The sequence below is a fragment of the Drosophila persimilis genome, unplaced genomic scaffold, assembly GCF_003286085.1.
Source record: "Drosophila persimilis strain 14011-0111.01,24,50 unplaced genomic scaffold, DperRS2 tig00000000-arrow-pilon, whole genome shotgun sequence".
NCBI lineage: Eukaryota > Metazoa > Arthropoda > Insecta > Diptera > Drosophilidae > Drosophila > Drosophila persimilis.
Genome location: NW_020825288.1, coordinates 3,486,326 through 3,499,699, shown reverse-complemented (window position 1 = coordinate 3,499,699; position 13,374 = coordinate 3,486,326). Strand labels below are relative to the sequence as shown.

General features: G+C 48.9%; 4 protein-coding genes across 4 annotated transcripts in view; 2 read left to right on the top strand and 2 right to left on the bottom strand.

Annotated features, from left to right (window-relative positions):
- Window positions 1-683: 683 nt before the first annotated feature.
- On the bottom strand, window positions 684-2,190 carry LOC6594922 (tubulin beta-2 chain). Its single transcript, XM_002020094.2, has 2 exons — window positions 1,750-2,190; window positions 684-1,695 (listed from the first exon to the last, which is right to left on the bottom strand). Exons 1-2 carry the CDS (start codon window positions 2,140-2,142, stop codon window positions 748-750), a joined length of 1,341 nt encoding a protein of 446 aa, XP_002020130.2. The 5' UTR covers window positions 2,143-2,190; the 3' UTR covers window positions 684-747.
- A 226-nt stretch (window positions 2,191-2,416) lies between these two features.
- Window positions 2,417-4,286, bottom strand: LOC6595141 (two pore potassium channel protein sup-9). The gene is made up of 5 exons (XM_002020095.2): window positions 3,915-4,286; window positions 3,698-3,853; window positions 3,576-3,637; window positions 3,116-3,516; window positions 2,417-3,060 (listed from the first exon to the last, which is right to left on the bottom strand). Exons 1-5 carry the CDS (start codon window positions 4,093-4,095, stop codon window positions 2,787-2,789), a joined length of 1,074 nt encoding a protein of 357 aa, XP_002020131.2. The 5' UTR covers window positions 4,096-4,286; the 3' UTR covers window positions 2,417-2,786.
- A 180-nt stretch (window positions 4,287-4,466) lies between these two features.
- Window positions 4,467-8,564, top strand: LOC6595142 (alpha-mannosidase 2). Its single transcript, XM_026989022.1, has 5 exons — window positions 4,467-4,664; window positions 4,721-5,241; window positions 5,300-6,757; window positions 6,817-7,879; window positions 7,941-8,564. Exons 1-5 carry the CDS (start codon window positions 4,551-4,553, stop codon window positions 8,097-8,099), a joined length of 3,315 nt encoding a protein of 1,104 aa, XP_026844823.1. The 5' UTR covers window positions 4,467-4,550; the 3' UTR covers window positions 8,100-8,564.
- Window positions 8,565-11,444: 2,880 nt separating this feature from the next.
- LOC6595143 (RNA-binding protein Nova-1) overlaps window positions 11,445-13,374 on the top strand; it is a 31,920-nt gene continuing 29,990 nt past the window's right edge. Inside the window, exon 1 of the mRNA XM_026991980.1 lies at window positions 11,445-12,238. Within this exon, the coding sequence (XP_026847781.1) occupies window positions 12,217-12,238 (22 nt within the window). The 5' untranslated portion in view covers window positions 11,445-12,216. The remainder of the gene's footprint in view (window positions 12,239-13,374) is intronic.

Below are 13,374 nucleotides of genomic sequence, written 5' to 3'. Positions count from 1 at the left end.
CTGTTTCATGTCCGAGTCCTTTATTTTCGGTTGTAGCCCCGATATGGGATGCGGATGGATACGCTTGCGACCCCGTAAAAAAGCACAACGTGAGGTCTGAGGCGTGTCAAGAGTCATCAATCCTAGAGAATACATTTTTATAACCCTACTTTTGCACATGGATGCTTTGCAAATTATAGGTCCAGCAAGGCATTGCCACCCAGAAAAAAACATCTGACAGTTCTAGAGCATAACCTCCAAACAGATTTATTACCGTTACATGTGTATGTATGCATGTATTAGTGTGGGAGCAGGTATCTAGCAATTGCAACAAAAAATAAAAGAGAGGAATGTCTTTGGGCTTGAGTAGGTGCAGGGTGTAGGTGTAAGGTTTGTGTGTGGTTTTGCGTGTGTTTGTGTGATCTAACCAGAAGGGCACTTTTGCGTAATATCAGCCAACGCATCTCCAACTGAAGATATGTGCAACAACATCAGTAAGGTGGAAGTGGTGGCCCCAAAATCCCAGTTTTGGCACAGACACGAACAGTGTGAGATTTGAATGAGAATCGATTGATATGATCTTTGCGAGTGTTGTGGCGGTGGGTGTAAAGTGTGTGAGTGTTGGCGGTGGGTGTAAAGTGTGTGAGTGTTGGCGGTGGGTGTAAAGTGTGTGAGTGTTGGCGGTGGGTGTAAAGTGTGTGAGTGTTGGCGGTGGGTGTAAGGTGTGTGATTGGTGGCGGTGGGTGTAAGGTGTGCTATTGAGGCCGACTACTCATCGCCGCCACCCTCCTCGTCCTCGTCGAACTCGCCCTCTTCGTCGGCAGTGGCCTCCTGGTACTGCTGATACTCCGACACCAGATCGTTCATGTTGCTCTCCGCCTCGGTGAACTCCATCTCGTCCATGCCCTCGCCAGTGTACCAATGCAAGAAGGCCTTGCGCCGGAACATCGCCGTAAACTGCTCGGAGACGCGCTTGAACAGCTCCTGGATGGCCGTTGAGTTGCCAATGAATGTGGCCGACATTTTGAGACCGCGAGGCGGTATATCGCACACGGCCGTCTTGCAGTTGTTGGGTATCCACTCGACGAAGAAGCTGCTGTTCTTGTTCTGGATGTTCAGCATCTGCTCGTCCACCTCCTTCATGGACATGCGCCCGCGGAAGATGGCGGCCACTGTCAGGTAGCGACCGTGACGCGGATCGCAGGCAGCCATCATGTTCTTGGCGTCGAACATCTGCTGCGTCAGCTCTGGCACGGTGAGGGCACGGTACTGCTGGGATCCGCGGGATGTCAGCGGCGCAAAGCCCGGCATGAAGAAGTGCAGCCGGGGGAAGGGCACCATGTTCACGGCCAGCTTGCGCAGATCGGCATTCAACTGGCCCGGGAAGCGCAGGCAGGTGGTCACCCCGGACATGGTTGCCGACACCAAGTGATTCAGATCTCCGTAGGTGGGCGTGGTCAGCTTCAAGGTGCGAAAGCAGATGTCGTACAGCGCCTCGTTGTCGATGCAGTACGTCTCATCGGTGTTCTCCACCAGCTGATGCACACTCAAGGTGGCATTGTAGGGCTCCACCACCGTGTCCGACACTTTGGGCGATGGCACCACCGAGAAGGTGTTCATGATTCGGTCGGGGTACTCCTCGCGGATCTTGGAGATCAGCAGGGTGCCCATGCCCGAGCCGGTGCCTCCGCCGAGCGAGTGAGTCAGCTGGAAGCCCTGCAGGAGAAGGGGTTTTATCCTGATTCACGCTGCGTGGGGGTACTCACTTACCTGCAGACAATCACAGCCCTCCGACTCCTTTCGCACCACATCCAGCACAGAGTCCACCAGCTCGGCTCCTTCCGTGTAGTGTCCCTTGGCCCAGTTGTTTCCCGCCCCCGACTGCCCAAAGACAAAGTTGTCGGGCCGGAAGATTTGACCAAAAGCCCCGGAGCGCACCGAATCCATGGTGCCGGGCTCCAGGTCGACAAGAATGGCGCGTGGTACATACTTCGCTCCTGTCGCCTCGTTGTAGTACACATTTATTCGCTCTAATTGCAAATCACTGTCGCCGTAGTACGTGCCGGTGGCATCTATACAGTGCTCGTCAGATATTACCTCCCAAAACTTTCCCCCTATTTGGTTGCCGCACTGGCCCGCCTGAATGTGAACAATCTCGCGCATTTCAGTCTTGAATTTTGTAAAATAATTAACAAATTACTGACAGCCCAAAAAAAAAAAAAAAAACAAAAATAAAAAATTTAGTTTTGGAAAAAATTCTGAAAAAGGAGCAACTTATCGGAATACGGCCGACGAACGAATGAATTTTTTAAGTTAAACTGATATACGTGTTGTCACTAAATCAAACGAACTTGGAATGAGAACAAAATCCAGGGGGGGAGCCCAGAAGATGGACTGCTCGACTACTTTGTTCCGAATTTTGTTTCCATTTGTTGGCTAAAGGATTTCGAGTAATTCGTTTTAATAATACTTTGATTTCACAGTTAAAATTTGTATGTTTTTGAGATGTATGAAATGTGAGGGTGGTCGCCAAAAGAGGCGACATCCTCCCTCGTAGGTGATGAGGTTGATATTGCCATGATTTGTCGGAAGTTACTCCATTGTATATGTGTGTATATGCTGGTTGTACAACGATTAGATGCGGCGGTTGGGTCTCTACATGATTGCAACTACGTTTTGGCGTCCCCTCGTTGGGGATTTGGGCTTCCTTTTGGCATTGGCTCCGACTCCAAGCCGTTCTTTGGCTCCAAACCGAGCTTTGGCTCCTATTTCAAGTAGACGTCTGTCACAAGTGACAGGCGGCTGTCTCAAATGGATGCGCGATGCAGGCACTGTGTGCTTTGTATAATGTCCGTGGGCTGAAAGTCCGGGTCGATAAACTGCTCGTGGTTCAGGCAGCGCGTTCCGCCCATGCAGGTGCAGGAGCAGAGCGAGGCTGTCTCATCGTTCTCGGTTGTATAGTTGTGCTCCAACAGTTTGCCGTTCATGTTGTAAGTGGTCTCATCGTCGAAGGTAACTGGCTGCGCGTTGCCCGCCAGGTTCTGAGCATCCTGTTCATCCCGTTTGGCATCTTCCGCTTGCCTGAAATGAACAGAAGATTAATGGTGTGTAATTCAACATATACCACACGATTTACATGGTCATGAAACGCAAGACGAGCAGATTAATGCTGGCTGCCACCACGGCCAGGCCGAAGAGGATGAACACCAAGCTCAAGGCAACATATCCCGGTTTGTTGGTCAGAGCCTGATCGTTCTGCAGTGCCACATAGTCGCCAAATCCGATCGTGGTCAAGGTCACAAAGCAATAGTAGAAACTATCGAAGTAGCTCCAGCCTTCGTATCGCGAGAACACAGCTGCTCCCGTGGTAATGATGGCAGACGAGAGCATTCCGGTGGCCAGCATAAGATTCATCTCGGTGGCTTCCGTACATCGGGCCCCACTTGCCCGCTTGGCCCGTCGTATGATGACCGATGCGAACTTATTCAGACGTTCACCAATCGACTGGAACATGACCAGTCCCAAAGGAATGCCCACCTGCCAAAGGAAAGCTGGATGAATGGCGGAAAAGCAAAGATACGGCTCTGACGTCTCACCATCGCGTATCCCATGCAAAATGCCTTTCCCGGAATGGTGACTGGCGTAGAATGACCGTATCCTAGGGGAAGCCAAAACTAATACTGATACTGGGATTAACTTCAGATAACCACCGACTCACCTATCATGGCCAAGACAACGGTGCTGAAGTAGAAGGCGCCTGCGAACTTCCATTGAGGTCCTGCCTTGTGCGGCTTGTTCTCAATGATGACAATCTCCATCACTCGAAAGTCCTCGTCGCTTACATTGTACTTTTTCACAAAATTGTTCTTTACGGCTGGAACATATAGGTGTATCAGTATGGGAAGTGTATGGTTGGGGGGAGGGTCAATAAATACCCTGTAAGAACTCCCAGCGCTTCGCCTCCGTTGGCGATTCCAGCGAATCGAAAACGGCGGCTCCAATCAACAAGTACGTGAAGGTGCACACCACCAGCGACAAGGTTCTCACATTCTGACGCTTCATGATGCAGTCAGGAATAAACTCAAAGGCCGAATCGCGGTACAATTCAATTAGCATTAATATTTCGTCCGCTGGTTTCTTCGCCGATGAGAGTTCAGCTGCACAAAATCGATAGATGCCAAGCAAAAACAAATACACAGCATCCAGAAATTTGTTGCGCGCGCCTCGATCGGCAGTACTAAGTCTAGGGTTGTGGTTACGATTTTTCGAATATTTATTTGAAATAACAACTTTAACCGAAAACTTCAGCCCACGAAGGGCAATATTTATCTGAATTTAATACCGTTATTGCGAGAACAATAATTGTCTAGTGATGGCAGTGACTCAGGCTGACTATCGGAGATAGCCGATAACAGTTCTCTGCGTGACACTGTGGCAGCTCCCAGCCATTCTGTCCACCTCTAATTATTTGTTTATGCGAAAAATCCACGCAAGTCTACAATTGGAAATTTGTTGTTGCAGTAGGCTTGTTGTCTGACGTGCAACCATTTCCATGATACATTAGCAAAGAAATGCTGCGCATACGTCGTCGCTTTGCGCTCCTAATTTGCGCGGGCATCCTGCTCGTCTTCCTCAGTCTCTATGTGGTTCTCAACTTTGCGGCGCCGGCAGCCAGCCAGAAAAAGGTAGGACTAATTGGTCTCGCATTGAGCGGAAATAAACAATTATTCGCTTTATTCAGCCGAACTATTCGTCTATTGAGGACAAACTACAGATGTTAGAGAATGGGTTGCAAGAGCATGACGTGGAAATGCGCCATCTTCGCGCCCGGGTGGCCAAGGAGGATGGTGTCAAAACAGAGCGCTTGGCGGTGAAGGTGGGTCCACGCAAGGAGTCAGGTTGCGTGGATCTGGTGCAGCAGGTGCCAGAGGTGGATGTACAGATGTTGGAGCTCTACGACAAGATGACCTTTAAGGACATTGATGGCGGCGTGTGGAAACAGGGCTGGAACATCAAGTACGATCCCTTGAAGTACAACATGCACCACAAGCTGAAGGTGTTCGTTGTGCCCCACTCGCACAACGATCCTGGCTGGCTGGAGACGTTCGAGGAATACTATCAGCACGACACCAAGCACATTCTGTCTAATGCGCTGCGGCACCTCCACGAGAATCCTGACATGAAGTTCATTTGGGCTGAAATCTCGTACTTTGCGCGCTTCTATCAGGATCTGGGGGAGCACAAGAAGCTACAAATGAAAGCGTAAGCACGAATCAATTTATAACCAAAGAATTTGCTTATCCTCCCTAACTCCTTGCAGAATCGTGAAGGGCGGACAGCTGGAGTTTGTCACTGGCGGCTGGGTGATGCCCGATGAAGCCAACACGCATTGGCGGAATGTGCTGCTGCAGCTAACCGAAGGACAGACCTGGCTCAAGAATAATTTCAATGTAACCCCCACCGCCTCGTGGGCCATCGATCCTTTTGGCCACAGCCCAACAATGCCGTACATCCTGCAGAAGAGCGGATTCAAGAATCTCCTCATCCAAAGGACCCACTACTCGGTGAAGAAGGAGCTGGCCCAGCAGCGCCAGCTGGAGTTCCACTGGCGCCAGATATGGGACACGACCGGGGACACTGCTCTCTTCACGCACATGATGCCTTTCTATTCGTACGACATCCCCCACACCTGTGGACCCGATCCCAAGGTGTGCTGCCAGTTCGATTTTAAGCGAACGGGAGCCTTCGGGCTGAACTGTCCGTGGCGCGTACAGGCCAAGGCCATCGATGACAACAACGTGGCCGCCCGTTCCGAGCTCTTGGTGGATCAGTGGAAGAAAAAGGCCGAGCTGTATCGCACCAATGTGCTGCTGGTTCCCTTGGGAGACGACTTCCGGTTCAAGCAGAACACCGAGTGGGATGTGCAGCGTGTCAACTACGATAAGCTCTTCGAGCATATCAACAGCCAGTCACACTTCAATGTCCAGGCACAGTTTGGCACGCTCGAAGAGTACTTTAACACAGTGCACCAGGAGGCGCAGACCTTCCCCTCGCTCAGCGGCGACTTCTTCACCTATGCAGACCGAGCGGACAACTACTGGAGTGGCTACTATACGTCGCGGCCCTACCACAAGCGCATGGATCGAGTGCTAATGCACTATGTGCGGTCGGCGGAGATGCTCTCCGCCTGGAACGTGTGGCCGAACAGCACAGACTTTGAACGACAGCTGTCGAATGCACGTCGACAGCTGTCGCTGTTCCAACATCACGACGGCATCACCGGCACCGCCAAGAACCATGTGGTGCTGGATTATGAGAAGCGTATGGTGAAGGCGTTGAAGGGTTGCCAGTCTGTGATGCAGCAATCCATCTACCGCCTGCTCACCAAGCCCTCCATCTACAGTCCCGACTACAACTTTGTTTACTTCATGCTGGACGACTCCCGCTTGCCGGGCTCCGGAGTGGAGGACCTACGCACCACCATCATTCTCGGCGATCAGCTGCCCACCAAACATGTGGTGATGCACAACACTCTGCCCCACTGGCGGGAGCAATTGGTGGACTTTTTCGTCTCGAGTCCATTTGTCAGCGTCACCGACTCCACAAACAATCCAGTTGAGGCGCAAGTGACGCCCGTCTGGACCTGGCATCGCGATACTGTGACGAAAACCACTCACCCACAAGCCTCCACCACCAAGTATCGAATCGTCTTCAAGGCTCGGGTCCCGCCCATGGGACTGTCCACCTATTTGCTGACCGTTTCCGACAGCAAGCCAGAGTGAGTCCCCCCACAGACATACTTTTAGAATATTTCTCACATTTCCAACTCTCTTGCAGACACACTTCGTATGCCTCGAATCTGTTGTTGCGAACCAATCCACAGACTGTTCGCCTGGGCCTATATCCGGAGGATGTTAAATTCGGCGAGCATCGAGACATTTCGTTGCGCGTGGGCAATGGTCCCACGCTGGCCTTCTCCGAGTATGGCCTCCTTAAGTCTATGCAGCTGACGCCAGACAGCGAGCATGTGCCTGTCCATCTAAAGTTCCTCACGTACGGAACTCGCGAGCACGGAGATCGCTCTGGTGCTTATCTCTTTCTGCCCAACGGTCCGGCCACACCCTACCCGGAGCTCCATGACGTGGTGCTGGTCACCGAGGGGAAGCTGGAGTCGACAGTGACTGTGGGTCTGCCCAATGTGATCCATCAGACAATAATGCGTGGGGGGGCACCCGAGATACGTAATTTGGTGGATATCGGTGTGAAGGACAACACGGAGATCGTGATGCGGCTGCAGACGCACATCGACAGCACGAACGTATTCTACACGGATCTGAATGGACTGCAGCACATCAAACGACGGCGCCTGTGGAAGCTGCCACTGCAGGCGAACTACTATCCGGTGCCATCGGCCATGTTCATCGAAGATGCCAACATGCGACTTACTCTGCTCACAGGGCAACCGCTGGGCGGCTCATCGCTGGCCGCTGGAGAAATGGAAATCATGCAGGATCGCCGCCTGGCGAGGGACGATGAGCGCGGTCTGGGTCAGGGTGTGCTGGACAACAAACCGGTGCTGCATATCTTTCGTCTGGTGCTGGAGAAGATCGTTGGCTGTGGTCGGCCTTCAGAGGTCCATCCAGCGGGATACTTGACAAGCGCTGCCCACAAGGCTTCGCAGTCGCTGTTGGACCCCCTGGACAAGTTCATCTATATGGAGAATGAGTGGACCGGCGCCCAGGGGCAGTTTGGCAGCAGTCATATATCGGCCAACGAGGATCTGGACGTGACCGTGATGCGGCGTCTCACCAAGAACACGGCCAAGACGCAGCGCGTAGGCTTCGTGCTGCATCGTACGAATCTAATGCAGTGCGGCGGTGAAGAACAACAGACGGAGAAGGTAAAATACCTTTATCTTCAATTACTTCTTGTTTCCCATATAAAAGGCTTGTTCTTTGCAGTTTGATGTGTGCCACCTAATGCCGCACGCAGACCGCTGCGAGCGCACCACACTCACCTTTCTTCAGGTCCTGGAACATTTCGAGCCGCCTACGGCGCCACCTTTGTGTGCCATGGAGACGGAGGCCTATGTAACCAGTCATACCTCCAAATCGAGCTGATCTGCCAGGAATAGAATCGGGAAAGAGGAGCCGAATTTAAAAAGGAAATAGACAGGAACAAAGTACAGCAACACATGAATCTCTGACGCAACACGCAATCTCAGCTACGTCAAAAACTTAAGCACCAGGAGGACTCTCGCATTGCTTCAAATGTGCATAACTTATTTATTCATGCTTCCATCGGGGATTTTGGAAACATTTTACGTTGACGCACTGACTTCACAGCAGGGTTCGCCCCTCGTGTAATTTCATAATAATTTTTGCTTAATTTTATGTAGTTTTCTATGTTTTGTGATATCTCTAGAATCCTCCCTGTCCTTGCAATCCATGTATGTCTAAATCGGAAGAGTCGTATGTAACTATAACATAAAAATGTAGGATTAGTGATAATGAGGAAACTACGGCAATTGCAAGGCAAATCGAAGGCCCATCTGCGAATAAATTGAGTCTCATTTGTGTACACAAGAGTGTGTTTTTAGGCCCTTTAGCTTTCCACGTGATAATGCGGACTAGTTTCAAATATTATGGGGCATTGCATGCCGCCTCGTCTTATCAGTGTCATTAGTTGGGTTGGCTATCTACGGGGTATTGTTATGGCCTTTATGACCTATTGGGATTTCTGAGAGTCATCTAGGAAATGCGACGACGCTGGAGATGCTGCGATACGTGGTGTGCGATAGGGGGAGGGGTATCTGCTTGGAAAATGCACAATGGAAATTCAAATTGAATCCGAAATGAGCGTAAAGTGGTTGTTTTTACGCAGCCAGAGCGACTCTCCGCTGCGCAGTTGGCTCTCTTGGGACTCTCGCCCGCTCTCTCTCTCTTGGCCCGCTCTCTTCCAATTCGAAAGCAAAACCGAAATATACGCAATGGGATTGAGATACGATTGAGCGCATTGTGGCCTGCACACAGATACACAGGCGCCGCTCTCCGGCTCTCTCGGCTGTTTGGGTGTATGAGTGCACAACCACTGTGCACCATCGGAATTTTTCTGTACAGAAATCTCAGCAGCAAACGCTGCCTCAAGTTTTCAGCTCCTCAGTTTCAGTTTTCAGTTCAGTTGGATTCATAGACGAGTCGTCACAGCGTCCCAGCGTCGTCGTTTGTGAGTTTTATTTATATGTTTATGCCACAAAAGCCCACACCACACACAGATACACAGGCTGTGACTGTGTGTGCGTGTGTGTGTAATCGTGAAGCGAAATAAGCACAAAGTTCTGCAACATCCAAAACAACAATCTATCAATATCAATCTATCAAATCGAAATCCGTATCTAAACAAAAGTGGTTTTCGAGCAACCAATTAAAAAAGTGCTGCACGAAAGTATCTCGAAGTGGGCTAACGCTGGGTCAGCGTCAACGCTGCTGCTGTTGCTATCGTTTTGGTTTCGCTGCTCTGCTGTCTAATGAGAATGAACGGAATAAAATTTAATTAAATTAAATTAAATAATGCACACACGCGCTACCCAGAGAGGAGCGGAGTGGGAATGGGAACGAGAGAGAGAGAGAGGCATAGAAGTGTGTGGTGTCTTTCCCGCAGTGTGTGTGTGTGTGTGTGTGTGTATATGTACTATGTATCTCCTCTCTAAGCTCTGTTCTACTGTTCTCGGTTCTTGTTCTTTGCGTTTCGTTTCGTTTCGTTCTAAGTTCTTTTTTCGTGTCGTATCCGTATCCGTATCTGTGTGCAAGTGTTCGCCTGCTCATGTGTGCGTCTGTGAGTGTGTGTGCTTTTTGTGAACTACGTTTTGTTTCAATGCCAAAAAGTATCTATGCCTTGGCATGTGCGCTTTACTCGGGCTCTCGCCTCGCCTCGCTCTCTCTCGCTCGCTCGTTTGTCAGGCTGGTTACATAAATACTCACACAAACACGAAACCACACACACACACACATGTTCATGTACCAAAAGTATATAAAAAAAAGAAACTGAAATTGTAACGCGCTAGATTTTGAACCAAATTTAATTAACACTTGGTCAAAACCCCTCCGACCAAAAACAATTCCACTTCCAACTGGAAGGAGACGCTTTTCCATCTATCCCATTGGAAGCATCAGTTGGTGAGAAAGAGAGAGAGAGAGACAGAGAGAGGAGGTAGCCACAAAACATGTGTTAATTTATCAGATGCTTCGTGGATATGTTATCAACAAACATTCCCTTGGGAAGAAACTCCTCCCCCTCTTCCTCTTTGGAACCCATTACAATGGTCAAATGGCAGGCAAAGCGCTCCTTCTAAGAGCAGAACGAGAACGAGAACACACACACTAAAAACAAAACGTTGGAACGAGCAAACGAAATTAAAATCAACGACGTCATAAAAAAGTGTGTCAAAGCAGCACCAACACACTCGAACACACTCTTTTTCTCCCAGTGTGTGTGTGTGCAAAGCTTTTTCTCGCTCTCATCCTCCTCCTCCTCCCCCTCACTTGATTAGCGCTTGCAAGCTAAGGCTAAAGCTGGAGCTGGAGCTGAAGCTGACGCTGAGACTGAGGCCGAAGGCTGATAAAACGCAACGCACACAGCGCGTATACATAATTTATATACTATTTTATTTGAAATGCTTTTCGTTTACGTTTGTGTGTCCCCAACGAGTTTTTCTCGTTATTCTCTCCCATACTCACGTTCCCCCCGCATGGAATGCTCTCTCTCTCTCGCACTCTCTGTCAGGGCAAACATATGGCCTGCCTGGGCATTTCTCAGTTATTATGTCATAAACAATTTGAATGGCCAAATCCGATAGAAGTTCAATTTGTTCAAGGCAATGAATGCTTGAAGCCTGCACCCCATGTTCGCAGCGAGCTTTTGGCAGTGCACAGGAAATGCAAAAGTTTGTCCCAAAAATGTCGCTCTTCATAAGTGTGCGTTCGTGTGTGTGTGAACGTGCAGCAATTTTCCATCGTTTGCATGAAAACCTAGTGCCCTAATAAGAAACTGTCAGTGGGAGAGGAAAAACAAAGAGAGGCAGAGAGCGATGAGAGCCAGAGAGCCGTGTACATATGGTGGTTGCGGGAGAGCAAAAGCTTAAGGTTGAACCGTTTTTCCGGCAATCATTTGAAATACATTTTAAAACAATCAACCGCGTAACGCATTTCAAATAAACCAAAAAAAAAAAACTTAAAAAATCAATCTAGAAAATACGCGAAAAAGAGACAAAGAAATAACAGAGCAACAGAAAACACACATTCACACACTTTTAGATAGATAGAAATGTGATCAGACGGGCACGTGTACGTGGCACACAGATACTCGAAGAGCGCCAGAGAGCAATATACATATGTATAAGAGGAGAGAGTAACTTTTGAGAGCTTAGAATCTCTCGCATGTACTCGGCTCGCTTCGTTCTCTCTCGGCGCCACTCTCTCCCAAATGAGTGTGATATTTGAATTTGGTGCAAAATAACAATCACACTCATAACCCTCGACAAAAGCACTCACATATTCACATACTCACTCAAACGCGCAACGGGAAAAGACGAAGACGCCGCGTGACGCGCACGAAACACAGAAAGCAGAAAAAGAAGCAACAGCGAAAGGGGCACACAGATAAAACGCTAAACTAAACAAATTGTTTGCTTCAGGAAAGGATTTTCCACATTCGTCGATAGTTTCCCAGATCGATAAATTAACATCGATATAAACGTTTTTGCATCACTGAAATCTATTGTACGGCCTGAGCGCGCGGCTTGTGTGTTGTCTATGAACGTTTGTGCGTGTTCTGTGCTATTTGTGTGTGCGTTTTACATAATCCAACAAAATCAACCAAAATTTCCAAAGAGTATAACAACAACGATAGCAACATTAGCCTGCTGATCAGCGCCTAACGAGAGAGCCGAAGAGAGGAAAGAACAGAGTCAAAACAAAGTTGATAAACTAACAACAATTCCAACAGAAGCTACAGCAACAGCAACAGCAGCAACAGAAACAACAACAACAAAAGCAACTGTCGCGTCACATATAAAACAATAATTGAATACCATAACAAAATAATAATAACGTACGAGTACATATTGTATTGTAAAGTAAAGTAAAGTAAGCCCAGCATAAAGCGATATCCACATAAAGCGTATCCAAGTACCATATATAGTCGTTCTTATATAGCCACACTCAAATTAATTGCAGCTGTATGCACGACTCCTTGCAAAAAGGTGAATATATCTAAAAACTAGATTTAAGATCGATCTCTTTAAGCCTTAAGCGTAGAATAATCGGGTAATGGGGTGGGGTGGGGTGGGAAGATCATCTATAACGGAACTACGCAGCGGATCCTCTACAGAGGCATTGCAGGGGAGTCCTTTGCAGTGGGTCTTCTACAGGATACGCAGTGGGTCCGCTATAGATTACTCTTGCAGTGCAGATCCTCTCCAGCCCTGACATAAACATAATTGTTCGCTGCTCCATCCCTTGGTTTTCCAGGAATTCCAATTAACTGTTCAGCTTTCCAACGAGGGGTTGGAAATTCAGGAAAATTACGTCTTCTTTTCAAGTAGTAAATTGCGTCTTACTTTTTTACAAAACCTGACGCATATGTGAATGATTTATCTGAGTCGCTGCTCAGATATGCCGATCCTTTCTGCCTGCCGCCTCGTGTTGCGCAGTCGGTCATCTTCCACCCCCTGCCACCCTGCCACCCTGCACCCATTTCTATCGCGGTTTCTGTCATTGTCCCTCCCTCTTTCTACGTTTTTTTTCCGCTTTCCTTTTACTCATCTATTTGCTCGTTTCACCTCCTAACCCGACACTTGATTCTAGTTTTTTGCCTGCTGCTGTTGCTGCTAAATGCAAATAGGCATTAAATTGTCCGCTTGTCTGTCGTTTCGTTTCATTTGCATTTACACCCGCCCCCTGACGGTCGCCTCCCAGCAGCACACCCCCACCCCCTTTGCGCAATTTCGTGGAGCAGTGCTCGTATGTGGGTTAAACTGCTGCCTGCTGCTGCTGCTGTTGTAGAGGAGCAGCCACAGCCACAGACACATGCATAGGACCAGCAGAGTAAATGTAAAGCCAGTAAGGGGACAAAGTAACTGAGAAGAAAAAAAGTAAGCCCAAAAACGAGAAAAGGTTTATGTAAACAAGCACACACTCTCTCATTTACTGTACATATGTATGTGCATACATACACACAGAGAAATGTTCATGCAAAAGGCACGAAACTGCTGTTAACCTATTTGCCGTAATGGTTACGGCGGTGATTTCGACCCGGAGACGGGGACACTCACACTCCTCTTGCCACTCCACTCTCTCGGCTTATTAGCCGAGTCCGAGCCCTATATGCGTGCCTCCG

Excerpts from the sequence above, each read along its gene's own strand:
- LOC6595141 (XM_002020095.2), bottom strand. The coding sequence starts at position 4,095 with ATGCTAATTGAATTGTACCGCGATTCGGCCTTTGAGTTTATTCCTGAC. Across the intron at positions 3,854-3,914 it reads GCGCTGGGAGTTCTTACAGG|CCGTAAAGAACAATTTTGTG; the intron begins GTATTTATTGAC and ends TATATGTTCCAG. Across the intron at positions 3,638-3,697 it reads CGTTGTCTTGGCCATGATAG|GATACGGTCATTCTACGCCA; the intron begins GTGAGTCGGTGG and ends GGCTTCCCCTAG.
- LOC6595142 (XM_026989022.1), top strand. The coding sequence starts at position 4,551 with ATGCTGCGCATACGTCGTCGCTTTGCGCTCCTAATTTGCGCGGGCATC. Across the intron at positions 5,242-5,299 it reads AAGAAGCTACAAATGAAAGC|AATCGTGAAGGGCGGACAGC; the intron begins GTAAGCACGAAT and ends AACTCCTTGCAG. Across the intron at positions 6,758-6,816 it reads GTTTCCGACAGCAAGCCAGA|ACACACTTCGTATGCCTCGA; the intron begins GTGAGTCCCCCC and ends ACTCTCTTGCAG.
- LOC6594922 (XM_002020094.2), bottom strand. The coding sequence starts at position 2,142 with ATGCGCGAGATTGTTCACATTCAGGCGGGCCAGTGCGGCAACCAAATA. Across the intron at positions 1,696-1,749 it reads AGGGCTGTGATTGTCTGCAG|GGCTTCCAGCTGACTCACTC; the intron begins GTAAGTGAGTAC and ends CTTCTCCTGCAG.